Here is a 27,614-nt window from a genome sequence, read left to right on the forward strand (position 1 = left end):
AGCTATAAGGTTTAAGGGTTACATATTTTATTATCCATCTCACAACACTAGAATCGTGGAATTAAGAATTGACTTGATCAGTGGGAGTGATCAATCTAGGAACCTAGTTTCCGAGAAAGATCATTCATATTTTCTCAAACTTCCACCTCAAGTGTTAGATTAATTATGATTCACAACAACCATTAAGATTACTGGTTATTGAGAATTCATAACTAATCATTAATAATATACAAGTCATTGGTAAAATTCTAATAAGTTATGTTATTTAGTAATTGCTTACAATTTCTAAAATAACATGCTATTGAACCATTTGCTCTTTTAAGAGTTTGTTGGTCCATCCTTAAGATGACTTATTAGAACAGTAAGATCAATGTATTCTAGTGATCACATTTTGTACAATAAGAGTTCAACTACAATATTAATTTGAGACACAAATTAAATTATAGAATGATAAAGAATTGAAGTTGTAGTACAATATGCCATGAATGAAGAAATGAATATCTTAAATAGCAATAAAGTTTATCTTTAGTAAAATTGCCTAATGGGGTGGAGAACATTAATTAAGCATAGGTTTTTTCACCAATAATATTCATTAGGCAACATTGAGAAACATAAAGATATAAAAGAATATTCATTGCTAAGAAGTTCATTTTGAACTAAGAATCAATAACAAATGAGATTTACATTCTCACTTGTTTTTATAAAAGATTCTATTATAGACCTTGGCATTTGTTGCTTGTTTCAATTCATTAATCAATTCCAAACAGTGAACTAGAGAAGAAGGTATACAACTGCCATAAAGATTTTTCTCTAATAGTGGTGAACATATGCAAGCTTAAGATGTCTACCTATAGATTAAAACAAGCATCTCACAAATTGGTATTATATCATCTTTTCCTTTAGGTTTGAAAAGAGAATTATGGAAATAATTATATACCAGAAGGTTAGTGGGAGTAATATTTGTTTTATACGTAGACAATATGTTACTTGCAAATGATGATAAAAGTTTTCTATATAAGTTGAAATAATTCATATCTCAAATTATTATTTTGAGATAAGGAATATAAATAATATATATATTTTTAATTAATTAGAGAGTAGCCACAGCATCTCTGATTAAATAAAATTATGTATTATTCATCTGATATAACTTTTATCTTTAAGTGTGATAAATTCAACTCGAACCAAAGATACGAAAAATGATCTGGAGTGAGAATAAATTAAGAACATTCATTTGCTTCTATTTTAGAAGCCTAATGTATGTCTAAGAGTCTGAATAAGACTTTGCATTACATTTGTTTCAGGATCGTTAAGTAGTATCAGAATAACTAAAGTTAAGACCACTTTATTTTTCATACAAAGTGATGAGGTATCTTTAAGATACTAAAAATTATATTCATACATATTTTAAGATGAATTGACCATCTGGAAATATAGTTAACCAATTAGATTCTAACATACTTCACTGGTTGTATTTATTCACGTAAATCAATATTTTATTACGTCCTTAAGATTACCAGTAAGTTATATTGTAGAGAATCCTGATTGTTATTTCCACTATAGTGTCGCATTCATTTATTATTTTGAGGATACATCTCGTATGATGTATTATAGAGTTTCATAGTAGGCCTAGAGTTCAGAATTACAGTTTCATTAGGCCATTAAGAAAATTTTGCGATAAATTCAGCTACAATATTTATGGCTAATAACTATAAGAGTACTGGTCGAAGCTAGCATATCGACATTAAGTATATAGCCATAAAAGGCGTGATAAGTGGTCATTAATCATGCAAACTGAATTGGGTGATCGCACATATCCTTGACTAAAGGCATGCCGCAACACAAATTCAAGGATCATAAAGTAAATATGGGATTCAGTTAACCCATATGCAGTTTTTATTTGTACAACCAAAAATTATTCAACGAAACTCTAATTTCGATATTTTCTTATATTTATGTGCACCTTAATTTCATCTGAGAAAATTATCGTAAGAGGACCTGAATAAACATAAGGGTTAGGGTTTATTCGCTTAAGTACATTGCCACATAAAGTACATTGTTATATAATAAATATATCGTAATACATGGAAGATAATACTCGACTTATAATGAGGACATGTCGCTATGATTCGTATGTTTATTATATAATGAGGAACGTTTGGGTTTGAATGTTTTAGTTTAAATGCTGACCAAGTGGGAGAATATTAGAATATTTCTAATTAAGGAAATAAAATAATATTATTGATTCTGATAAATGAATATTTTATATTCATTGAATCTGGACAGAATCAATTACGTAATATTCTATATATGGTCAGATTTCTATATTCATTACTCGATTTGATTTCTGAATTAATTGTCAAAATATTCGACAATTAATGTGGCACGTATATCGATGGAGTATCTCACCTATAAATATAGGGTCTCGGTCCCCGAGCTCCTCACTCATTCTGTTCATAACAGCAAATTCCATCTAAAGAGAGTTGAGAGAGCGAGGAAGCCCGATTACCCACATCAACCAGTTTCCTTTGCAGATCAAAGCTTATGTGGGTTTGAAGCTCAAGAATCAATGGCTGGAGGTATTTCGATCCTTAAATTATAGTGCATATATGATTTATTAATTCCGCACTTTATACTTAATCATGTATGTTTCAGTTTATACATATAAAAGTCTAACATGGATTCGTTACGTTATTTGCTCGTATCGGCTTATATTTCTTAAATAGGTCAGCCCGTTTTCATATTCGAACTTAAATTCGTAATTTATTTTTTCATATCATTTTACAATTACTAAAGTATATATATTATAGCTTAGTTGTATTTATATAACTTTTAAATAATATTTTACACATAATCATATAAAAAAAATATTAACATTATTAGAACTTGAATATTTACTTATAAATACTCAAATTCTTACATCACACCCTATAAATAAATTAATATGTAACCTTAATTGTTCAGATTTTAATAGTTTTAATTATATAATTACGATATTTAGGATTACATTTAAACTTTATTATTATTTTAAATATTGATAAATTCATATATTATTATTATAAGGTTTTTTAATATGTCGTGTTTTGTTTTTTGAGCTTGTCGTATGTTCTATTTTTTGGGTTAGTCTATTCATGCTTACGTGTCGTGCCAATTTATTAAAAAAATTATATTTAATATAGGGTAAATAGCGACATAAGTACCCAAAGTTTTATGTTTGTAAGCGGCATAAACCCAATGTTTATTTTTAGCGGCGTAAGTACCCAATGTTTGTAAAACTGTAATTTTCTTCCAATTTGGTCAGTACAGACTCTGTTTTGAATTTATTAAAAGAACATTTGGAAGTAACTGATACTATATATTTCTATCTAGACCCGATGATCAAAAATTTAGGGTTTATATGTGCCCTGTTTAAGACAATATCAGAGTCTAACCTGACAAAATTAGAGAAAAATTACAGTTTTATAAACATTGAGTACTTATGCCGCTAAAAATTAACATTGGATTTATTCCACTTACAAACATAAAATTTTGGGTACTTATGCCACTATTTATCTTTTAATATATAATAAATAGCCAATTTAGGTTAATGTGTGAATGAGAAATTGATGCCTTAAATGTGGTCCATTAATAGCTGCTAATAAATGAAGATTTGGCTAAGAATATTGTACTCACAGTAATAATGGTGAATTTTATGATTGATATCAAAAATTATTGTGAAATTTTTGATTGATTATTAATTTTGTAGGATTTTTGGCATTAATTTCTTTGTGTTCACACTTGGTATACCACCCCATATGAAGCCTATAAAAAAAGGCTTTACCTTTCATTCTTATGACACCAAAAAGAGTCACTTACTGAAAAGCTCTCTTGTCTTTTTCTTCTTTTCTTTTTCATTCATCTATATTGTTATGTTTGTTTGTTTTTCAATTAATTAATAATATATTGATATGTTTATTTATTTTCTTCATATTCTACGTAAATTATTATTCTAATAAATTCGTAATACAGTGTCGTGTTGTGCTTAAGTTTATATTATTTGTACTTAATCATGTTGTGTCAATTTCATCTGGTGTCAAAAAACATATAACCTGTATTTAGAGCACTTAATAAAAAAAAAAGAGAGAATATAATATATATATATATAGGTGACTATTCAATGGTTACATTTTTATTGTAACCATTATGGTTATATTTTTCTTTGACCTGTAATAGCATGTTACTAATAGGTAAATATTCTTTTTTTAGAATTAATTAATTATAATTAACTATTTTCTTAAAATAATTAATTAATATTTAGCAAGACCTTTTTTAGCAATTAATATTTATAAATTATTTTTTATTTATATTTAAATCCTTACTCTAATTATTTTAAAAATTAAGCTATTTAATTATAATATTTACAATAAAATTTATTTTTTTACAAAAATTAAACTTCTTTTTACACAAATTATAAAATTCTATTCTTATAATAAATTTTTAAATAATTAATTATTTTGTTACAATTAGATGAACTAAGTATGAGGCCTCAAACTAGTCAATCAATAACAAGTGTAGCCATTTTTTTTTCTAAAAAAATTCTTCAACTTATTTCACTTTTTAAATATTTAAATAAAAAAATAAATAATTAAATGTAATAATTTAAAATTAAGATTACAAGTATAATAAAATTTAAATTATGAAATTATATGTTTATAATTTTAAATTATAAAAAGTTTTGCTATAAAATTTTAAATAATTTAAGTGCAAAAAAATAAATTGCTAAAAGATCATATATAGTAATAAATTGTAAGAAAATTATTAATAATTATAATTAATTAATTTACTTTTAAAATATAATTAATCTCAATTAAAGTTTTATAAGGAAATAAATTATAAGGTTACTTTCAAGTTACAAGTTATTTATTATTTATTTTTATTTAATTTCCAAATTAATCACAAGTATTTAATAGTAATCCAATAACTTAAAAAAAATATAACCAATGTGTAATCATTAAAACTTCTTCCATATATATAAAACTGGGTTGACGTTTCATAAATTTGAAAATAAAATATAAGTAAGAAGTCACTAATAATTACGTATTTTCAATTATATGCTCATATGACACAATTTCTAACTTATAAACTATAAAACATAATTAATAATTGGAACATTATGATCCCTAATAATATTAAAAGTACTAGTCATATTAAAATATAATAAATCCACCACATATGATTTGGTTCTTAGTGCAAATATTGTTTTAAAAAGATGATAGATCATCCTAAGTGGAATTTATTTGGAAGAGTGATGCCATGTGTGAATATAAATAATAGTATAAGAGCATGGAAGTGCAAATTTCGTGTGGTGTGCACAAGTATTAAGTAAGCACTACACTTAGATGCACGTGGCATGGTCCGTCAAGCATGTGGGTAGCACACACCGCTGGCTGATCCTAAAAGGCTTAAAGCCACAGAACCAAGCTCGTTGAGGACACGCGAAACAGAACATTCTTCTATTAGATTCTTTGATACTTATGTTTCCAATCATTTTTTATTATTAATACACAAAGTTCTTTCATATTTTATAACAACTTGTATTGTTATATTGATCTGTCTTCTCAAGTATTCTACTTTTCTTAATTTAATCCAAACACTTTTTTGAATAATAAAAATATGTTGACGGGTGCAATTTAATACTATTTGACAATAATTTAATAGTATTTAACAATAAATGAGCCTTCACATTATTGTTACTCATGTCAGTTGGTCTATGCAATTAATAACAATAATAATTTTAAATATAAGGAGTGATATGCTAATCGCATCTTATATGTCAAACGAAGTTCTATAAATAATATAACTTAGCCATCTACGGGGAGAATCTGCTTGAAATATAAATTCAATAATTTAGTGGAGATGAAAAACTAACCACAAAAATTATTTAACAATGTCAGGGGTTAATTGTTTGTTATAATTTATTATTAAACTCCGGTTTAGTTAAATCTCACTTGATGAGGTCTGGTAGTATTGATGGAAATATTAGTGCCTTTTAAGGCTCTAAAAATTTTAGAGAAATTACAATAACAAAACGTTTAGTTAGATAAAAACAATCTGCCACAAAGTTGTAGATCTCTCACCAATGAATGCTTTTTGTTTAGGGTCTTGATCACAATCTCTTTCAACAATCATAAATTGATGAGCCTTAAGTAAAGCAATTTTAAGAGCCAACTTATAAGCTACAGCTTCTTCAATAAGGAGATCTCTAAACAACATCCTATTAGTTACTATCCCAAAAAATTTCTGGGCTATGATTCTAGCCACAGTAGCAATTCAGGGCCACACTTTTTGGGGTCTAAAATAAAAAATAAAAATCCTCATTAGGCTTTTATTTAAATAAAACTAAGTGTATCATAAACAACAAATATTTCCAGCTCGATTGATTCGGTATATGGCACATTATAAAATAGTATGGGTTTAAGTCCCATGACGCTCTTTTTTCAATATTTTTTAAATGGTCTTAGGCCCATTTCCAGGGTCGACTTTGTAGCAACCATCATAGCATTAGAACTAATAGCAACATCACAGTTTATCTTCAGCCAATCAACCGAAGGAGGCGTCCAACCCAACTATTTTGGTTTCTTCTACGAACAAGGTCGAAGCATACTCTACAATGGTAGACAAAATATCATTTGAAATTTCGTATTTTAATATTCCCAGTTTAATTATTTAATTAAATGCGGAATAATGAAACTGGTACTGAAAACAGTTTTTCTGTAGTTACAGAATACAACTCTGTAACTCCAGAAGAAACCAGAAAAACAAACAGTGCATAAAATTAAAAACACACAAGGTTTTTGTACGTGGTTTTAACAATCTTTTCAGATTAATTGTTACTAGTCCACAGGGCCACGCCCAGAGATAAGATTCATTAGATAGGTATCAAAAATACAAAGTAATTGACTTATGCATAAATAGACTCCCTCTTATTGTACGCCGCAAGCTTGATGTATTCCACCTACTAACTGAATCTTGATAAAACTCCAAGAGCTCAAAATCCCTTTGATCACCTTGAAGAGTGCTTGAATCCTCCCAATTCAAGACTTAAAAAGCAATCTCCTGAAAGCTTTGTAAACCTTCTCCCGAAGGTTGAATGCTTGAATCCTCCCGATGCAAGACTTGAAAAGCAATCTATCGAAAGCTTTGTAAACCTTCTCCCGAAGGTTGAATGCTTGAATCCTCCCGATGCAAGACTTAAAAAGCAATCTCCCAAAAGCTTTGAAAAACCTTCTCCCGAAGGTTTGCACTGATGTTCTTCTTCGTTGTAGACTTGAATACAGACCCAATACAATACAAACTACAAATAAACAAAGTAAGAGTCGAACAGCTCTTCTGTACAAAACAAAGACGCTCTTTCCTTAAGATATGTATACAATTTTAAGTGTGTGAAAGAGATACAAAACCTAGCTGCTATAAGGTGTATTTATAATCAATATACACCTTATTGACAGCTTCCACACGGTCTGAACAAGACCCCAACCCACTAGAAACTTCCCTAAAATAATTTTTCAATCAGCCTAGGAATTTTCATTTCTGTACCTACAGAATCGTGGACAGTAAGTGTTGGAAATTATTTTACCAGGATCTTAGATCTACTCACAAGTATGTTGTTTAACACCCTAAATATGAACTTTCTAAAACGATAAAATAAACACATATAAAGTTAAGAAAACCTTACATTGATGCAGCGGAATTAATGTCTCCTTCCACTCAGATCTCTAACCCTTGTATCCTTTCTGTCGCAGAGTATAATCAAGATTTGAGCCCGAATGTCCTTCTCTTTGAGTTTGATCCTTCACAGTCTTCCAATCTATGATTGAGTGACTACTTGCTGTGTCACTACTACAAATATTCGTTTTCGCGACGGTTTTAAAAACGAATTTTTTTTGGGACCGTCGCTAAAAAAATTAAGTAACTGTTCAAAACCGTCGGGAAAAATAAGCATTCCCGACGGTTTTGAACAGTAGCAACAATAATAGGCGACGGTTATTATTAAAATAATAAATATACGAAAAAAAAATAATGGGGTATAGCCGACGGTTTAAAACCGTCGGGTATAGTATAGCCGACGGTTTAAAACCGTCGGCTATACTATACCTGACGGTTTTAAACCGTCGGGTATACCCCATTATTTTGTTTTTTAATTTTAATACATATAAAATATTATTTCCCCCAATTTTATTAATTTCAGCCAATATTAAGATCAAGAAGAATGTTTTTATATAGTGAACTAATTAGAACAGTTACAATGAACTAATTATATATTTCTATTTATTTATATAGTGAATTATAACTGTACAAAAAAGAATTGATACAAAGGATAAGCTAGCACATTATAACTGTATATTACTTGGATTCAGGCAACGACGACATCCCGGATGATTTGAACTTTATTATATCCACGTAAGTTCTATATCAAACATCCCAATATGTTAGCGTGTTCTTTATTTATAAATTTATATATGCTAATTAAATTTACTTTTTGTGTAGATCGTTCACAATGTATAACCGAATGGTATGACGACCTGATCGACCTACCCAGTGGATGACTCCTATTTGTCCTCAACAACCCGATGACAAACAGTGTGGATACTACGTCATGAAATTCATTGAAAGTTTCATGGTCGTAGAAGATCCAATACAATTGTTGACCCGACAAGATAGGTTCTCCACTCCGTACACTAATGATGAGATAAATATTATGCGTGATCGGTGGATTCATTATGTGAAAGCGGAAGCGGAGCGACAACAGTTACCGTGTTAGATAGTGTGTATACATATACATATTTAGATGATATTAATTAGCGTTAGTTCAATTATTGTGACTATACAAAATTTTAAATATATTTAGACGTTAGTTTAATTGTTGTCACTATGCAGATTTTTACAAAATTTAAAAATTAATGCAGGGAAAAAAATTACAGAAAATTTGTTTTTTTTTCCTATTTTTCAAATGTACCGACCGAAAAAAACCGTCGCTAAAAAAATTCAAAAACGAAACCAGCATATAAGGCACGTTTTAAAACCGTCGCCTATAATCGGGTATAGGCGACGGTTTTAAACCGTGCCTAATACTATAGGCGACGGTTTAAAACCGTCGCCTATAGTATTAGGCACGGTTTAAAACCGCCGCCTATACCCAGTTATAGGCGACGGTTTTAAACCGTCGGGAATCTCAGATTAGCGACGGTTTTGAACCGTCGCCTATTTTGCCCAATTTACGACGGCCGAATAGGCGACGGTTATAGAAACCGACGACAATACTTTAAACGACTGTTTAAAAGCGTCGCGAAAACCCATTTTTGTAGTAGTGTGTGTGGGCACTTACTCTATCACTAGGGTCGAAATTTTTAAAGAGAAAAGAGAGAGAGGGGTTTCGGCCAGGGTATAGAAAAGGGAAGGCTCAGTTTTTCTGAAGAGAGAAATTTCTGTCAGAAGATGTTGTGAAAGCATATTATTTGACTGAGCCATCACTTTCTATTTATAGGCAACTACTAGGTTTAGGTTAGGAATTATTTGGCATTAAAATAATGAAAATATCAATTTGAAAAAATTAAACAAGTGGCCAGCCAAGGTGTATTTAATGGGCCCACTTGATTTTGTAGTTTTAACAAATTTTATTTCTATTTTCTCAAAAACGCCAATTTTCCAATTCTAACCATTTAAATGCCAAAATTAATTATTTAATAACAAAAAATAGATTATTAAATAATATTGTCATTTAATTTAATTATTACTAGACATATAAAGTCCATTAATAAATAAATAAACCTAGAATCTCTTTTCTTTACAATTTCGTCCCTGCTCAGTGAAAATTCACAAATTAGACATAGTCTAACTTTAGAATTATAATTGACTAATCACGAATCAATTATTGAGTCTTACAAGCAGTATGTTCTCAACTAGAATGGGGACCATGGATCTATATGCTGAGCTTCCAATAAGTGAACCGAATTTACCAAGTAAATTCCTACTTATTAATTCTTCGTTGAATCCACTCTTAGAACTTAGAATTGCACTCTCAAACTTATATAGAGCATATTATATGTTCCACGATATAGATATGCTATCTCATTTAACCATTGTTATAATCTTATTGTGATCAAAGATCCTCTATATAGATGATTTACATCGAGATGGGATAATTTTACCGTTCTCACCCCTCAATGTATTTTGCCCCTTAAAACACTTAGCTACCTTTAAATGGTGTTTCAGGATCTAAGAATTAGTCACTTAAACAAGAGCTCATCCACTTACTTCTATTTGCTAAGCTCGAAGGGAATCATCACTTGACTTCTATACACCAGTAGAAGCTATAGATTCCATATTTATGTTTAGCACTCCCACTCAATCATACTATCATGTTCCCAAAATATACGTATCACCCTGACCCAAAAGTAGGCTTAACTAATAAATCAAAGAACATGAATAGTACTCCTGAGTTGAGCCTAAGCATATCAGGATTTAGATTCTTTTAATCTTAAGATCAACTACTGATATTGACTTGGAAAGATATAACGGTAAGTTTATAATATCTTAACTAAGTTGCAATATCGGTCCAGTCCAATGTATACTCCATACATTCGAAACTAGTATACTTTACTAATGTCCTAGAAAGAACATAACACTTACTCCAAGTGTAAGTACACATCATCGCTGATTATCACATTAGTGTAAATCCAAAACACTGATGAAACAGTGACTTAGTCTTTTGATTCATATGATCACACATTCCACTGTGTTGACGATACTGTAATTGTGAATAAACATATGATCTGGATTTAACTGATTTTGTGTGTAAATGTAATAAACATATTAAACCATTAGCATGTAAAATTCATGCAAACATTAATCACTTCAAATTTCTTATATTGATTACTAATCAGATTGTAAAGAGTTTTATTTAGGGCATAAAACCCAACAGTAAGTACAACTTTCCTTTTATAGAAAAGGAAAGTTTAGCTCCAATTTTCTCTTCAAGAAATCTGATATAAGAAAATGGGAAACTCACACAAGATCAGAATATACAGCTGGTTAGATAAGAATTAATTGTGTAATCAAACTTACCATTTTTACCTCAATTTCCATAAATAGGAAAGCTAGACAACTTTCCTTCCAAATTTAGATACACAAAATATGGTAACCAAATTAAACAAACCCGCCGAAATTAATAAGAAATAATAAAATATTTTTGTCAATTAAATATGTCAAAAATGGAATTAACAATCTCCCCCTTTGGCACTTTGATTAACAAAACATTTTATTATGAGAAAACCTGCACCAAGTGTTAGAAACCAAAGCAAATAGCTTTTTAAAGATAAAAGAGTATATAGAATACCCCCCTTGGATTAAAGCACTCTAACACATAAAACAAAGAACTTTTTTTTGGACAGAAAAGCTTACAAACCGAAACAAACCAACTCCCCCTAAAAACAAGGGTCCAGAGTTGTAACACATAATCCAAAAAATAACTACTACTCCCCTTTTTTGTCTATCAAGGAGCCAAAGATAACAAAAAACATGAACAAAGTCATAATAGTTTAAGCATACATAAATAAAAAGCAAAAAAGAAAAAAAAAATGGACCACTTATTCATCATCATTGGATCGGAAGTATTTCATGATGTTGTCCATCCTCCAGAGAAGCAAGGCTTGACTTGTCTCCATTCTTCCCAAACGCAAGTTGAATTCAGCCATTTCTATAAGAGCAGAAGTGGAAGCAGATGCAGCAGCAGGGGAAGCAAACCGAGCCTTTCTCTGAGCAGTTTTTCCTTGAGGAGGCTTCTCAGGAATTTTGAAAGTGGTTCCAACAGCAGGCATCTCAATTGATTCATTCTCAAGAATAAATTCCTCTTGATCAGATAAAATCTTATAGATTAAATGAGGAAAGATAAGATTGAGCCTAGGTTTCTTGCCCTTTCTAAGAGAAACAATTTACTCCCAAATCATGTCAACCAAATCAATTTTAGTACCAATTGAAACTTTATATAAAAAGAAGCCAAGTTCGTTTGAAACATTTACCGAATTGGAGCAAGAAAACCAATTGAATACGGCAAACCTCATGAGAGCAGCATGTTGATAGGTGAGTTGAGACATATGCATGGTGTCAGACAGTTCCACATCATTATCACCAGTGAGATACCTGAACACCTTTTGATGATCAAACTCCACATCAGTTGTCTCAATTCCCATAGGCAGATTGAGAGCTTCAGCCACATCCTTCACAGTAAAGGAATACCAGTGTCATATTCATAAGATTACATATTGGGTCATAAAAGCATCGACCTAGACATGGTTAGGGAGTCCCTTTTTTTAATTCCGATTAAATATGATTTTTTTTAATAAATCATGCAATTATATTAATAGCATACAATTTAATCGGGACATCTCTCCCGTTAGAGACACGACCAGGATTAGAATTAGAAAAATAAGTCAGGTATCACTTGCCTAATTCTTAGATCGTTTGATAAAAAATAAAAAAAAAATAAAATAAGATGAAAAAGATTGCAACATCACAGTTAACCTTAAGAGCACTTGTGTTCAATTTCATCTACCACTCAGAAGACACAATAGTAGAATTATTGTTGTAGGTTCATTCAATCTCATAACTTGAGCACTTAGCTATTGTGCAAGGTAAGTAACTGCACTACTAACAACTCCTTCAGTCGCAGAGAACTTGTTATTCCCAACCACTAACAGCAATTTGAGAGCCATTGAAGAACTAACAACAAAACAAAATAAAACAAAACCATGTCACACAGACAAGACTAATATCAGTAGCAAAAATCGAATCGCAATAGCAAAACACAACTCCGACCAAGCTGCACCTATGCCCAGGGAAGGCCGGTGGGCCTGGTAAAAAAAAAAGACAATATCCTATAGCTATAAATTTAGGACGAGAAACCCTAATTTTATTATTATTATTATTTTGAATGGATACACAATTAAAGATGATTTAAATGAAATACTTAGAATAATAAAATATTTGCATAAATATGTGGCATATTAATTATTCGAAAACTATCAAGCTTCAAAAATCATTAAAGTTGCTTTTGGGTTCTCTAGGCACGAGTTCCCACAGCATTGCCAATATGTTGTTGGCCACAGTATTCAGTGATCAGCAACACGTTCACTGGTTGCAGTATTGAACGAGCAGTGCTCCATTCTCCCATATAATGTAGAGAATTACTAAAAGGTACTACTGTGCTTAACACCATCCTCGGTGTCATACTGTTATTAGTGTAATTAAATATTAGGTACCATATAATTTAAAAAAAATAACTTTTTGGAAATATCGATAACCAATCGTGAGTCGTCACCTATAAAAAATAATATTATGATGACTAATAGCAATGCTCTATATCTATTCTATATAAAGTGTGTCTATATAACTAAAATTCTTGGTTTATGAGAAATTTATGGGTGACTTTTTATTTTTATTTAATAAAATAATAAAATATTATTTATATATAATAAAATAATAAAAAAATAAATCCTATTAATATTTGAATTGATATTTAGTATATTTCAACTCTATATATAATCACAACTATAACTCTAGAAATTAAAAATATATATACATATAAAATAATCGTCCATTTTATTTATATTATTTAAAATAATTCATTGTGGTTCAAGATCACAATAAACAGAAAAAGTGGCAAAAACACAAATGTAGTTCAAAATCATAGTAAACTAAGAAAGAATGAGAAGAGATTATTAAGCATTAAATATTCTCAGTAAACACACTCAAAGAATCGCATTGAGAGAGGAAAAAAAAAGAATAACAATTGTGATATATATAAATAAATAAAAGCGAAGAATATTATATAATTATTTATATTCTATATAAAGTGTGCCTATATAACATAATTCTTGATTTATGAAAAATTCATGAGTGATTTTTTATTTATATTAAAAAATAATGATTTATTAATAAAAATAAAATGGTTTATTAATTTTAAAAATACAATTTTAAAAATTAAAAAGTAAAAACAAAACCAAACCAAACAGATTTTTTAAAACTACCAACCAATCAAAAAATTTTGTGTGGACTCATCTTTTAAATTTTCAGAAACATAAAACTTTTTTGAATTTTAAACTAATCAAGCCTTTGTATATATGTACAGTTTGATAATAGATATATATGGGGTGGATTTTTAAATAAATTTAATTTTGTAGGTGAAAAAAATGACAAAATTGGTTGTAAATCACAAAGAGATAATTGAGGTTGAAAGGATGAGTAGGGAACCGAATATAGTTTATGATCGTAGATGTATATTTATATTAAAAATAAAATGATTTATTAATAAAAATAAAATGGTTTATGAGAAATTCATGGTTTAAAATATTTAATTTGATATCTTAATTATTAATAAACAATACCATAAATATACATCTACGATCATATAAGAATTTTATTCTAAAACTATACGATCATAGATTAAGTGGTCAAGGTCCAAAGAAAAATAATAATTTCTTATAATCTGAAATCAAGACACGAAAAACAGAAACTAATTGAATAGGACTCTATTCAATTGAGGTGTCGACCATGCATGGTAAGTAATAAAAAGCTATATATTAAATTTTATGCCATGATACAATTAAAAATTAAATAAGAATTTACTACTATTTATATATTATATATATATTGCTAAAGATGCAAAAGTATTGCATTTATATATCCCACGATGTTTCAAAAATACTTTGAAAAGTTCATCTTGAATTAATTATTAATATGTAATAAAAAATATTAGTTATTATACTATTACTTCAAACAAAGGAAAGTTCTAGCGGTGCTTCTACTTTCTAACCATAAACCTTAATTTTGGCTTCTTTAACCAGCTGCCTCACACAACTTACTTACTCTGAATTTATAACCATTTACAATTTTTTAACACTCAAAAAGTTACTGAGTTTGTTTTCTATAGCTCTACTTATTAAGGTAGAAAAATATTTTTAGATTGACTCCATTCTGTTTATTAAATGAATTATTTTCAAGTTGACACATTAACTTAAAAATGACACAATAATGACCTACTACAAAGTATACACTTATATTCATTCTATTTATTGAGAATCAAAACTTCAATCTTCTTCACTAGATTAGCCAGAGACACATAATATTTGGACATAAACACATGACACAATATTATAACTCAAACTCAGAAACACTTAGTCGAAACTTGAATGAATAATGCCACTATTTTAAGTTTTAAGACTGTATATGACTAGGCAATTTTGGTTATTGTATTATTATTCCTGCTACATAGTTGATCATTTTTAGATTTTTGATGTGAAATTTCGTATTGTGAGCTTTTTAGAGAGTTTCTTATAGACTTCAATGAGCAATAGATTTATATAATTATACCTGGAATAAATTTTCATAATGTTGTTTGGTGGATTCCTATTTTGTTATTAGGTAACATAATATTATTATTCGTTATTTCTGTCACAATTATTATTAAGTGAGAATGAATCAATTTAAAAACCTTTTACTATATTCAAAGGTGAGATTGATTTTAATATGAGCTTAGTTATATTTTATTTTATTTTGTATATCTATTGTTTTATTTGAAAACATGTGAATAAATGACTACACTATATACAGCAATTAAGGACACCACTCCAACTACAGAAAGTTGGAAGAATAAAATGAGAGTGTTAGAAAAATTTGAAAAGCGGACAAATAAGAGTTCACCACTCAAATATCAAAAGCGCATGTTAGCAGACAAAAAAGTATACAATCAGTTAATTTATTATTGAAATTGTCAATACTCTACTAATAAATGCTATATTTTCTGAATTTTGCCTGTACTCGCGTTGCAATAAATTATTATTTCATAAATATTTTTTTCTTTAAAAATGAACACAGGTAATGATGTTTAACCTAATAACTAATAATATTTTTTTTTAATTTTTGATTGTATCACTTTTTAATAACGTAGAAAAAAACTAGCATAAAATTTAGTATACGTGCATCGCACATAACTTTTTACTAGTATTTATATATATATATATAAATATATTGATGTTTTAGTAGTTTGCCTTACCCATTTGTCGAGCGACGTAACATCAAGTTGCTCGAAAGAATCAGCAATTAGTGTTGGTTTGAATGGCATTGCCAAGATTTGATTGCATAATTCTGTGCCATGTCCAAAAATACCATAACTAAAAAATTTTAAATATATATAAATAGCGACAAAATTTTAAAATTGCAAGAATATATTATTTTATCTTTTTTTTTTTTTTTTCGAGATGGTGTATTATTTTCTTTATTCTTTACAATTAGGCATTCATTTACAAGATAAAAAGTATTGTACTTAAAATACTATTAAGTTTAGGTTAATTAGTAATTTTTCCCCCCGAACTTTGATATGTACTAAATCGTGTCCCCTAGACTTTTTTTGCCGCTAAAAATTCCCCTCGAACTATTGAGATTGCTAAATTTAAGGACTTTTGTCTAATTTCATTTAATTTTACTATTTCAGTGATTGTTTATGTACTAAAACATGCTCCCCAGACTTTGATATCTATCAAATCATGCCCCTCAAACTTTGATATGTACTAAATCATGCCAACTTTCATTTATGTTAAAAAATTTTTACTAAAATTAGACAAAAGTCGAAAATTTTTAACGGCTAAAAAAAATTCAGGAGGTACGATTTAGTACATGTCAAAGTTCGGGGGAGAAAATTACTAATTAGCCTTAAGGTTAATTTGGATGATTAAATACTCAACATTGTAGAATAAGAGTTACGTAACTGTTAGAAGAGCCAAAAGTACAGTGATGCGGAGCTGGACATGAGAATAAATTGTACCGTGTACACAATATGCAACATAATAACTCCACACAAAATATTGAAACGCTATTGGTGATAAAGTGAAAGAAAAATATATTTAATACTTCCAAATCTTATGCTATATTTTGGTATGTCCGATACAAAATTTCCTAATTTCATCCATAGGATTGGGATCATGAATTCCTAACCTTTTCTATTTCAAATAAAGAATAAATAGGATACATAATTCATTCCTCTAGTTAACTTAAAAGTTTATCCACATGGTCCCATCTTTGGATAGAGATTCACCCAATAAAATAGTTAAATGTAGAAGAAGCCGGGAATAACAAAAAGAATGACTACTATTCAAAGAGAAGATTGTAAACAAATAAAAAAAAGTGAGAGAGAGAAAAAGATACAATCGCTCTATTCACCGACGGCCTCTCCCACGCCCCCCTCGCCCTCCTCCTCTCCCTCCTCTCCCACGATGCCCTCCTCTCCCTCCTCTCCCTCGGCCTCTAAATGCTGATTTCAGCCCCAACGATCCAACTCCCCTCCTATCTTCACCTCGCCTTCCACTCCCTTCCATATCCTCTACATACTTTGATGAGCTTCTTGCTGAAAATGATATCTCTCGTGATCCACCAGGCCCTAACTTGACACCATCCGGGATATTAGAAGTCCGTGGGTTATTATTTAGAGATGCCAGTCTCTCCCCAAGTGGAAGGGAGTCCTCATTTGCAAGTGATGTGCGATTGAAGAATGCTTCTGCGTGCCTTTCATCCTTGACTTCAAGCAATCTATATACAGAATTCCATGAAAGAACTTTACTAACTTTAAATATCAATGATTTTTATTCTATAGCCATGAAATATAATTTTTAGTCTTCGTCCTTTGATAACAAACTCAAGAGCCAAGAAGAATAAAACATTAACAGAAATATGCATTTCACAAGTTTAGAATCAGTGAAGGATTTAAAGCAACGTGAATTATAACTCACAATTATCTGCTCAAAGAGAAACAAAAGGAACAAAACACTGCAGAGAAAATAATGTTAAATCTTACCTTGGAACTGGTCCTTTCTTTCTCTTTTTACTCTCATCATTGTTGAGCTCATCTTCTGATGAGTTGGATATATCAGAAGCTTCTTCACCCTCTGAAACAGATTCAAAATGTTCCTCCACCAATGATGGTTGCTTCTTAGTAGAAGCAACAGGATGTAGGGCCCGATACTCTTGTGAGAACTCATCAATTTCGAAGTCCTAAACACAAGATTTGAAGAGGTTAGCAGTTATTTCTTTCGGTCAAACAACAAAGCAATGAAGCAATTATTAGACCATTGGTACATAGAAGTTTCACAGTTGGGAAACATTCAATAGTTTTAACACCAAAAATATACAAGGAATTAGCCAAGAGAAAAAAAAAAGTAATAAAAAGGATAAGCCCCACGTAATTGGCACTTGGTACCATCAGCCCATGTCAAATTAATCAGATTGGTTTACCTTGCTTTCAAACATTTTCGTAAATCGGTCATCTTTAAAAATTTCACTGCCAAGTGCCTTCTTTTTCCTGGATGGTTTTTGGATGTCCTTGTCGTCATCATCTTTCTTCTCATTCTCTGCCTCTTCGTTTTCAGCAATTTGTTTAGCCAGATTCCGGTTAACTTTGGGTAGTTTCCTCTTGGTCTGATGCACCAGAAAATAAATATAATAAAGTCAGCAGAAGTGTAAAGGCAATGAGCTGGAGTGAATTTAAACTAGACAAATAATTCTCTAACTTCTTCCTCCTAAATTTATTTAGGTCCGCCTGCTAAGCCATCTAATTTTCAAGAGATGAAACTCTAGCATATTGCAAGCTAGATAACTTCCCATTAAGAATTGAACAATTGAACCCCAAACCTTGTGGGAGAACCAATAGTGAGTAAAACAAGCAATTCTCTAGAAGGTGAGTGTAAACACACCAATTTCCACACACACACACACACCTCTATTTAATGTAGATGCAAGAAATGACTATAATCTATCTCCCAGATGATTATAACAGAATAAGGAATAGTTAACCAAAAAAATAAAAAAGAGAGCAGCAAAAGTTGTCAAATCAAATGCAACTTACTGTAATTCTATTGGCTAATTCTTTATCCAGCTTATCTTGTTTTCTCTGTTCAATGTATTTATCATATGAAGAAGGATCTGCTAATGCTTTAGCCTGCACAGTACATAAACAAAATAAACAAATAAGCAACTCCAAATGTCCAGGACTCCATGGAAGATTACCATAACAATCATAGTCCAGCATGAAGAATAATGTTAAGATATACATTTGTGCAAGATTTTGTGGAGAACTTAAATTAACTGATCAAAAATCGAAGTACAAGGTCCCATCAAAGATGTTGCCAAGCTCTTCTTAAACCCGCTCAGCATCGTGGCAAAGCAATTTTACAGAAGAAAATAATACAATTTTGGCCTGGAGGCTTATACCCTTCATAAAATAATATACAAGCTGCTCTTACCTTCGAATAGACCGAATAATCAACAAAGTATCCGTGCAAGGAGGCTCTGACTAGATCCGTACCAATAAGATTGGTCAAATTCAATTTGTCAAGATCTTCTTTAGTCAAAAATTTAGTTTTATCATATATGAATGATTCTTTATTGCCCTCCAGCTCTAGCTCTTCCTGCAAATTGAAGGTCAAAAGATATATCAAAGATGTGTTTAAAGATCATTACAATCTTCGGGAATAATACATACAGAATATTTGAATCCAACAAATAACACCTCAAAAACTTACCCACTGTTGCAGTCTAGGACTCCACTTGGGAGCGGGTCCCAGTACAGGCAGAAAGTAAGCTGGTATCTGACTGCTGTCTAAAGCAAGCAATATTAACCCAGTGTCCTTAAATACACATATATCATTTATTTTCCCAGCAGCCGGTTCAATGCTTGTCATACCATCTCCCTGGAAACAGAAGAAAATATCAGCCAAAGTAGAGAAACATAAAAGGAAAACAAAGAGCCAGGAAAACTAAATAAATGAATGAAGATTGTTAGTTCTATTAATCTACTTCAATATAACTTGACGTAGTAGAAGCATGTTCTTCAAAAGCATCTTGAAGCTTTCTTTGCCAGTTAGAGTCAGACTACAGACAGTATAGGACTAAATAATCCTAATCTGGTCTTTGAGGTGGGCATGTACCCAACTAAAACATGGACTAGTTTATCCAGATTATCAGCTTTTCCCTTTCAGCCCATCTAAGAGGAATACAAAACCTCCTATTACATGGGGTAAAAAGAAAAAGATAAAAACTACCTTTCATATTATTATTATTTTTTTTTAATTTAGTGCTCAAATATTAAAATTTAGTTTTCGTAAATATTTTCTTTTTGTAATTAAAGATATAAAATGTGTTAATACACATTTTACCATAAAATGGATTTTCTTCACTGCAATACTATATAGTCCAAATCAGGTTCTAGCGATACACCAAAAAATAGAATCTTAGTCAATAATTCACAGTTTCAATACTCAATAGTAAAGTTAGCCAATCATCTCTAACCCTGTATGAGATATATCAATAGTGTTTCTTCATGCCAAAGAAATGAGAAAATAATAAAGTTCATTGTTCTAATCTAATTAAGTTATCGCTAAAGTGCCAAACTGTCTTAGAAATATTATAATTTCAAATTAAAATACCGTTTTAGAGTCCCATATTTTGACGATATGACTATCAGTGGTGATTAGCTTTGGTTGTTCAGAACCAAGAACTTGATGCCACTGAATACTCAATATTGGGCTGTCATACCTGCATAACAATGACAGCTGACAAGTGGTCAGTCATGGACTTTTACTCTGTGTGAGAGAGAAAGAAAAGACTTCTATAAGTTAGGAAATAGACTTACATGTGATCCTTCACATGTACCGGCTGTGATGAACGCAAATCATAGATCAGAACCTGCCATATTAATGCATAGCAAACTTAAACTCATAGTATAATAGCATCTATCGAAAAGAGTAAATAAACAAATGAAAGATATAGCAAAAAGACGTGGATTAAATTACTGTAATTCATTTTAAATCATTGTTTCAAGCATTTGAAGGGGAAACAAAGGTAGAAGGGAAAAGTTTCAAGCAGCGTTTGCAACAAGAATAGACTCTACAACAAGTGGGAAAGAAAGTGGAAAGCACTGATCACGGAACAGTCACTACTCACAGAACTCAACAATTCCAATTGAATCATATCACTTATTTCATTCTTGCAACAGCTTAAATACATTTTTGTTCATTGTTACAATCTTTCCCAAGTATAAATCTATAATCTTGTCCAAAGAACTCCTGAACCAATGTTACATCAAATTTCACCTTAAATCCATAATGAAACATAAGCTATGCCTTTGATATTTACTCTTTCCCTTTTTTTTTTTTTTAATTCTATTTCCATTCTAACTACTACCAAGGCAGCAGGACTCTTCTCTAAATACATCATAATACAAGCAGTTTTGAGTTTGTGACTCATCTTCACCTTTTTTATATTATTTTTTAATAATCTTATACAGAGTAGTTTGACATATCTTCCTCCCTATTCATTCAAAATAGATAACGTGCCAAGAGCAATTACCTTAACTCTAAGCTTTGAGCACACCATTAAATATAAAATAAATGAATAAATAAATAAAATACCTTATCTACGAGCATATTTTTAATATTTTGATTTTTTAAACCATCTTTACTACAGAAAAAAAAGGCAGTTTGGCTTGGGAATATTTCAAGTAGGTCAGACTTTGGGATGTTTCAGCTTTCTTTTCGTTGCGACTTTCTCTCTATTATGGGAAAAAGAAATTGGGTGTATGCTGTACTCTATTTTCTAATAATAATAAAAAAAAAAATCATAACGTTCATAACACATGCATACTCTAAAGTAGGAGTTGTTATGTAGTGTAATCCAGACTCCAGAGAAGGGAATGCTAGACTATGTAAAAACAAATCCCTCCACAATTTTGTTTTTACTATTCACTTTATTTTGATATATATTTGGACATCTAAAGTCTACAATGTTTATTATGCACACCATACCTTTCCACCGCTACTTCCAACCGCCATTTGGAAATCCGCGTCTCCATCAAACTCTAATGCAGTGACCTCCTATAAATAAGAAAATGCGGCAGGACATTCATGTTACCATCCAAATATACACACATACAAATGAGAGAGAGAAAGAGTGTAAACACATGGAAATAATGAATTTAAAGACAGGAAATGACTAACTAAACAAGAAAGAAAGAAATATACTCAACTGTGTAAATCCTACACACAAATTTTGTGGATAATTAAGAGCAAATGAAACTTAAATCCATTTATAAACGCATAAGAAAGGAACAGACATCACATATTATGAAAATGATCCCTTAGAGAGTGCATGATATAGAAATAATCAGAAAAGCAATAAATCTAATCATGAGAACAAAAGAACTGGCAATTTCTTCATCCAAACCAGGGATGTAACATGCATGTTTTAAAATCAGTTATTGCATAGAGGTCCACATGTGTGTGTGTGTGTGTGAGAGAGAGACAGAGAGAGAGAGAGAGAGAGAGAGAGATCAATAGTATATATGACCTTGAACCTTTCATTGTCATAGTAATTGGATCAAAAACTGCACATTATTTAAGACAAAGCAATATATTGTTACCTCATAAGCACCACTAGCAGGTGAAACAGCATTAATTCTACCAACAGAAGACCTCATTCTCATGTCAAAACACTCCACAGAACCATCCTCACCGCCGCAAGCAACTAGTCCATGGACCTTGCTGCAATTGTAGAACAACATATCAATACCCAAGAGTAGTGAACAAAGGAAATGCTAGGAGCATGAAGGAAAAAAAAACACTGCAAATCACCCACAACCTTCGGGAAACTACATTTAGAGCAGGAGATTGAGTGGTAAGAGAAGAGAGAAAACGTCCCTGTAAAATAAATAATTGTTAGAGGTGGCAAAACAACTAAATAAAACCCAAAATCCAAAAACATCTCATCACCGTTCAACAATTTTCATTTAGGATGACCACTGGCCTAAACTAATTAGGAAACAGTGAACAGAAAAATGACAAGAGACTTTAAACATAGAAGTAATTAAATTTGGGTCCAAATCTACAACATATACAAAGCACGCACAAGGACACTAGCTAATGCTGAAAGGACTAAGGAACTACTCAAGGAAGCTAGTTAAAGTTTAACAAACCTGTTCCAAGTTAATTCTGTATAAATCTGGAGAGGATGCAGCACAAAACAAATCACAAGACCAGTAATCATATGCAATGTCCCTTCCCATTCTGCAAAAAATGCAAATAAGTAAATAAACAAATTTCAAATAAGAACCAACCAAGAATGAAAGAAAAATACATTTTGTTAGTGACAAAAAAAGGACACAACTCTTTCCACTGGTTTGTAGTAAGAAACAAGAAAACTTTCGTCGTCAAAGGCAATAAGGGGAAAAAAAGGTCATCAGAAAAATGAAAAATAAAAATTAAAAGGAGGAGAAGAAGACCAACGCAGACACAAACAACACCAAATAATTCCACCTTTTCTATATTTGAATAACACATATGTAAGATTAAAGCTTAAAATAAATCAGAAGTACTCTACCCATTTTTTCTGATAAGAATCAAACATATAAAAGAAACAATAAGACTATACAAGAGAACACAATGCTTCCAAAAATAAGAATGAAAAAAAGATGAAATAAATAAATAAAAAAAAACAAATACACATGGTAGAGTCATATGCTCCAACAATTGAACATATTTTACTCTTTATGGGTAGAAATGTTGAGCAATAATTAGCAATCCCATAGAACAGCCTCATCCTCCAACATGTTAGTAAAATCTTTATAAATTGATAACATTACACCAAACAAAAGTACAATTTAATCGAGGTTTTTAATTAATTGAGTGTTAAATTAGACCTTTTCTCTCAGGCTGAGCAACTATAACTAAACCAAGACTATTAATTTATTGAGGTTATATATTGTAGCCCCTCCCCTTGAAAAAACAACTAGAGATGATAGAGAATGGGGTCATAGAGCCAAACTGTAGCCCTTGTTCAAGTACAGTATAATTTTTTTTTGAAAAAGAATTCAAGTACGGTATAATTGGTGAAAAAAAAAAAAGATGGCAATTGGAGATTTTGTGTCAATTATCGTGCTCTAAATAAAGCCACCATCTCGGAGAATTACCCAATTCCAGTGAAGTGATAGCCGAGTTATTGGACGAGCTAAATGAAGCCACCATCTTTACTAAACTGGAAGCGAGATACCATCAAATTCGAGTGAAACCAAAACACATCCACAAACAAACTACTTTTCGAAAGCATGATGGCCACTATGAATTTCTTGTGATGCCCTTCGGTCTCACTTATGCTCCCTCTACTTTTCAATCTCTCGTAAATGCCATATTTCGTTCATTTTTAAAGAAGTTTGTCTCAGCGTTTTTTGATGTTCTAGCATATAGTTCTAATGTGGACAAACATAAGCATCATTTGATGGCTATCTTAGAAACACTAAGGAGACATTCCCCATATATATTAATTATAAAAAGTGTGACTTTGGTACCATCACTTATTTAGGCCAAATAATTTTTAGAGCAGGAGGGGTTGTTGTTGATCCTAGTAAGATTGATGCAATGAAGGCTTGACCAACTCTAAAACACTTAAAGATTGCGGGGATTTCTTGGCTGGCTAGCTATTATCATGAATTTGTAGCAGGTTACTCAAAGATTGCTCTGCCATTCACTCAAAAACTCAAAAATGAAAAGTTTGGTTGGAATCCTAAAGTTGAATTAGCATTTGTAGAGCTAAAATAGGTCATGATGCAAGCATCTATCCTTGCAGTCTAGATTTTTCAAGCCATGTACTATAGAAGAAGTTGATGCTTGATGCTTTTGGCTATGTTTTAGGAACTATATTGCTAGAACAGAGACTAGCTACCAACTACAGCCACACATTGGTTACTCGAGCAAGACAAAAATCAGTATACGGGAAGGAATTGATAATCATTGTCTTTGCAGTTCAAAAATGGAGATCTTATTTACTAGGCAAACGGTTTGTTGCTAAATAGATCAGCAAAGCCTAAAGTAATTGTTGGACAAAAGAGTAATAGGAGCCAATTACCAAAGATGGATTTCAAAGTTGAAGGAATTTGAATTCGACATTTAATATCGCACAAGAGCTAGCAATAAAGCAAGAGATGCCTTATCAAGAATTCATGAGAATGTAGAACGAGCCACCCTCATAGTTCCCCAATTGCAGCACTTGGATCAACTATACCAACTCAATTGGTATCCGAGTTGGAAATGCTTGTAGAGCCTGAAGCTATCTTAGATGTCAAATAGCAAAGGGAGAACAAGAAGTACTCATCAAATGGAGAAATCTACAAGCTTTTGAGGCCATTTGGAAAGAGCCTTAAATAATAAAACACCAATTTCCTTCGATACACCATGAGGACAAGATGAAGTTTGGAGGAGAGGAAATGATAGACCCGTACTAAAATATACTAATGCTCGAAAAGATAGGAATAAGAGGAGGGACTTACAATAAATAGGCTTCCTTATTTAAGCAATAACTAGGAATCTCCGTATAAGGGTAATTTGTCATTTTATGAATTGTAATTAATTTATAAATAGTGGAGTAAGGCTCTAACTTAGTCAAAATTTGTTTAGATTTTGGGAGATCAAAAGCTCTAGCTGGGAGAGATCCAAACCTCTCGAAAGTTTGGAACTTTATTTGTATCTCAAATTTTTCATAAGCAATAAGAGAAGGGATTTCAGATTCTATTCAACATTCATCTTTGATTGGGAAATTCCTATAAGAAAACTAGTTTTAAAAGTTGATTGACATACCCTTATGAAAAAGAATGTTGATTGACATATCCCTAGACTCATGAGACCTTAAGGGTCTGAAAATGGTGCATAAACTTCTGGGATGTACCAGTCCACCACAGTTTGGTCATACTTGTTTCAAAGGCTAAAAAAAAGCACCCATTAGTAGCCTTGTCTAAGTATCTTAGACAAGGATTAGTTGTGAAGCATGAGAAGCCAATCATCTCATTGATGTATTGAAAGAAAAGAAAAAAAAAGGAAAAAGTGAAATGATATATAAACCAGATGCTTTTGACTAACATATTATCTCTTTATTTTCTAATCACGGGACATCTTTGTGAAGAAAAAAATAAATAAATGTAATTCACACATCGCTATCATGCCTTATTACAATATGGGGCGAAAACACACACACAACCGATAATTTTACTATGACTTTCACTTTTAAAAGAACCAGGCACAACACAGAGTACAAGCCCGTGTGAGAAAATCAAGAAGAAAAAAGAAAACAAACCTTGGAATCCGCATAGTGCAATGCTTTCCATACTTTGCATGAAAGTATACAGTACGATCAGTGCATAGAAATGCAATCTTCGAATAATCATCGCTAAGAATCTGCACATTGTAAAGAGCAAAAGAAAAAGTTAATAACATGAGAGGAATTTGTAGGATGAGATTATAGTATGACATTCACATATGGATGGTAAGTTAAAAAGAACAAGATTACTAAATTAGACAGTTTTCGCCTATGTAAATAAAGAACCTGAAAATCAATTATCTCTGAATCCAAGTGTCTTTCGAACTTCATTGAAAGCTGGCTTAACTCATATACCTTCACCTGTGGAGGATAGATACCTATATAGAATTATTACATGTTAGATTATTTATGTACTTATTCACTCACTATAACGACATTATCACAAAATATCAGATATAGAAGAAAAACAATAACATGTAAGCACCTGAAGCCATCAAATAATCTCCATCAGGGGTTGCCTTAATCTTTGTTGTTGCAGTTTCGAACCACAAGTCCTGAAGCAAGGACACCTTATCATGATCCTCTAACAAACCAAAGGAAGAAAGATACATATATTACTACCAATCAGCTCAAAGTCACAGTTTTCCCATTCCAGTAAAGTTTAGGGTTTAGGATTTAAGCAATACAATATTATCGTTTGCTCTTTCAACATTTTCAATGAAATTCCGTTCAAAGTCTCCAAAATTAGCAGTGATTAACGAAATTAAAATTATCGAAAAAGAAAAAGAGGACGCCATGAGCAAAGTTTAGGAGAATTACTTTGTTTAACTCTGCGTGGAACTTTTTGATTCTTATCACCAATCCAGCTGGGGATGGAACGTTGCTGAGAAGTTATGGTGTATATATCGACCCCATTAATGGAAGCATGCTTGAGGTGCTCACCCTTGACACCCCCACGCTGTCCTTTCAGTATATTAACCATTGTCGCTTGGTTATGTAGTTGAGTGAGGGAACGATTTGCGAACAAAGATTAGGAATTTTGTCGTGAGTAGTCAACAAGGAGGAAGACAGATTGTATGGAGAGATGCCTTTAATGGTGAGTATGGAGAAAGCGAGAGAAAGAGATGAAAGCCCTTTGGGCAAAGGTTTAGGAATGGCGGCAACGAAGCTGCAAAGAGGAAGGGTTTAAGAGGTCAGGGCTTTTAAGAAAAGAAAATCAAACGCAATCAACATGTTTAGAAATAGTAAGCAAGTGAAGGACCGATGTGCAAATACAAATAGTATGCAACGAAGCTTCAAAGAGGAAAAGAGTCAGGTCAGGGTTTCTACTAGAATCACCCTATAATTTATTCTTTTTTTTTTTATGAAAATACAATATATATAAACCTTAAAAGTGCGAGCAGTTAAATTTGAGCTGAGTTGTGACCTAGCCCAATACGAACACACGGTTTATC

At 31.3% G+C, this 27,614-nt stretch overlaps 1 protein-coding gene across 2 annotated transcripts; it reads right to left on the reverse strand.

Annotated features, from left to right (window-relative positions):
- Positions 1 to 16,913: 16,913 nt before the first annotated feature.
- On the reverse strand, positions 16,914 to 27,324 carry LOC115701330 (uncharacterized). Of its 2 annotated transcripts, none has more exons than XM_030629092.2 (16): positions 26,980 to 27,324; positions 26,645 to 26,743; positions 26,446 to 26,537; positions 26,197 to 26,297; positions 23,051 to 23,141; positions 22,717 to 22,775; positions 22,499 to 22,619; positions 21,885 to 21,953; positions 20,714 to 20,766; positions 20,508 to 20,616; positions 19,605 to 19,772; positions 19,326 to 19,490; positions 18,929 to 19,021; positions 18,319 to 18,501; positions 17,882 to 18,078; positions 16,914 to 17,616 (listed from the first exon to the last, which is right to left on the reverse strand). In XM_030629092.2, the coding sequence occupies exons 1-16, from the start codon at positions 27,140 to 27,142 to the stop codon at positions 17,247 to 17,249; spliced, it is 2,133 nt and encodes a 710-aa protein (XP_030484952.2). In that variant the 5' UTR covers positions 27,143 to 27,324; the 3' UTR covers positions 16,914 to 17,246. The 2 variants fall into 2 exon arrangements, with proteins under 2 accessions (XP_030484952.2, XP_030484953.2); XM_030629093.2 differs by having other exon boundaries at positions 26,645 to 26,714; positions 26,980 to 27,118.
- Between the last annotated feature and the right edge of the window lie 290 nt (positions 27,325 to 27,614).

Source organism: Cannabis sativa, chromosome 8 (assembly GCF_029168945.1).
Source record: "Cannabis sativa cultivar Pink pepper isolate KNU-18-1 chromosome 8, ASM2916894v1, whole genome shotgun sequence".
Taxonomy (NCBI): Eukaryota; Viridiplantae; Streptophyta; class Magnoliopsida; order Rosales; family Cannabaceae; genus Cannabis; species Cannabis sativa.

Bases quoted from the DNA above. Each gene is read 5' to 3' on its own strand.
- LOC115701330 (XM_030629092.2), bottom strand. From the start codon at position 27,142: ATGGTTAATATACTGAAAGGACAGCGTGGGGGTGTCAAGGGTGAGCAC. The intron at 20,767-21,884 runs GTATGGTGTGCA...TTAATATGGCAG, and splicing joins TTGGAAGTAGCGGTGGAAAG to GTTCTGATCTATGATTTGCG. The intron at 18,079-18,318 runs GTAAACCAATCT...TCTTGTGTTTAG, and splicing joins CGAAAATGTTTGAAAGCAAG to GACTTCGAAATTGATGAGTT.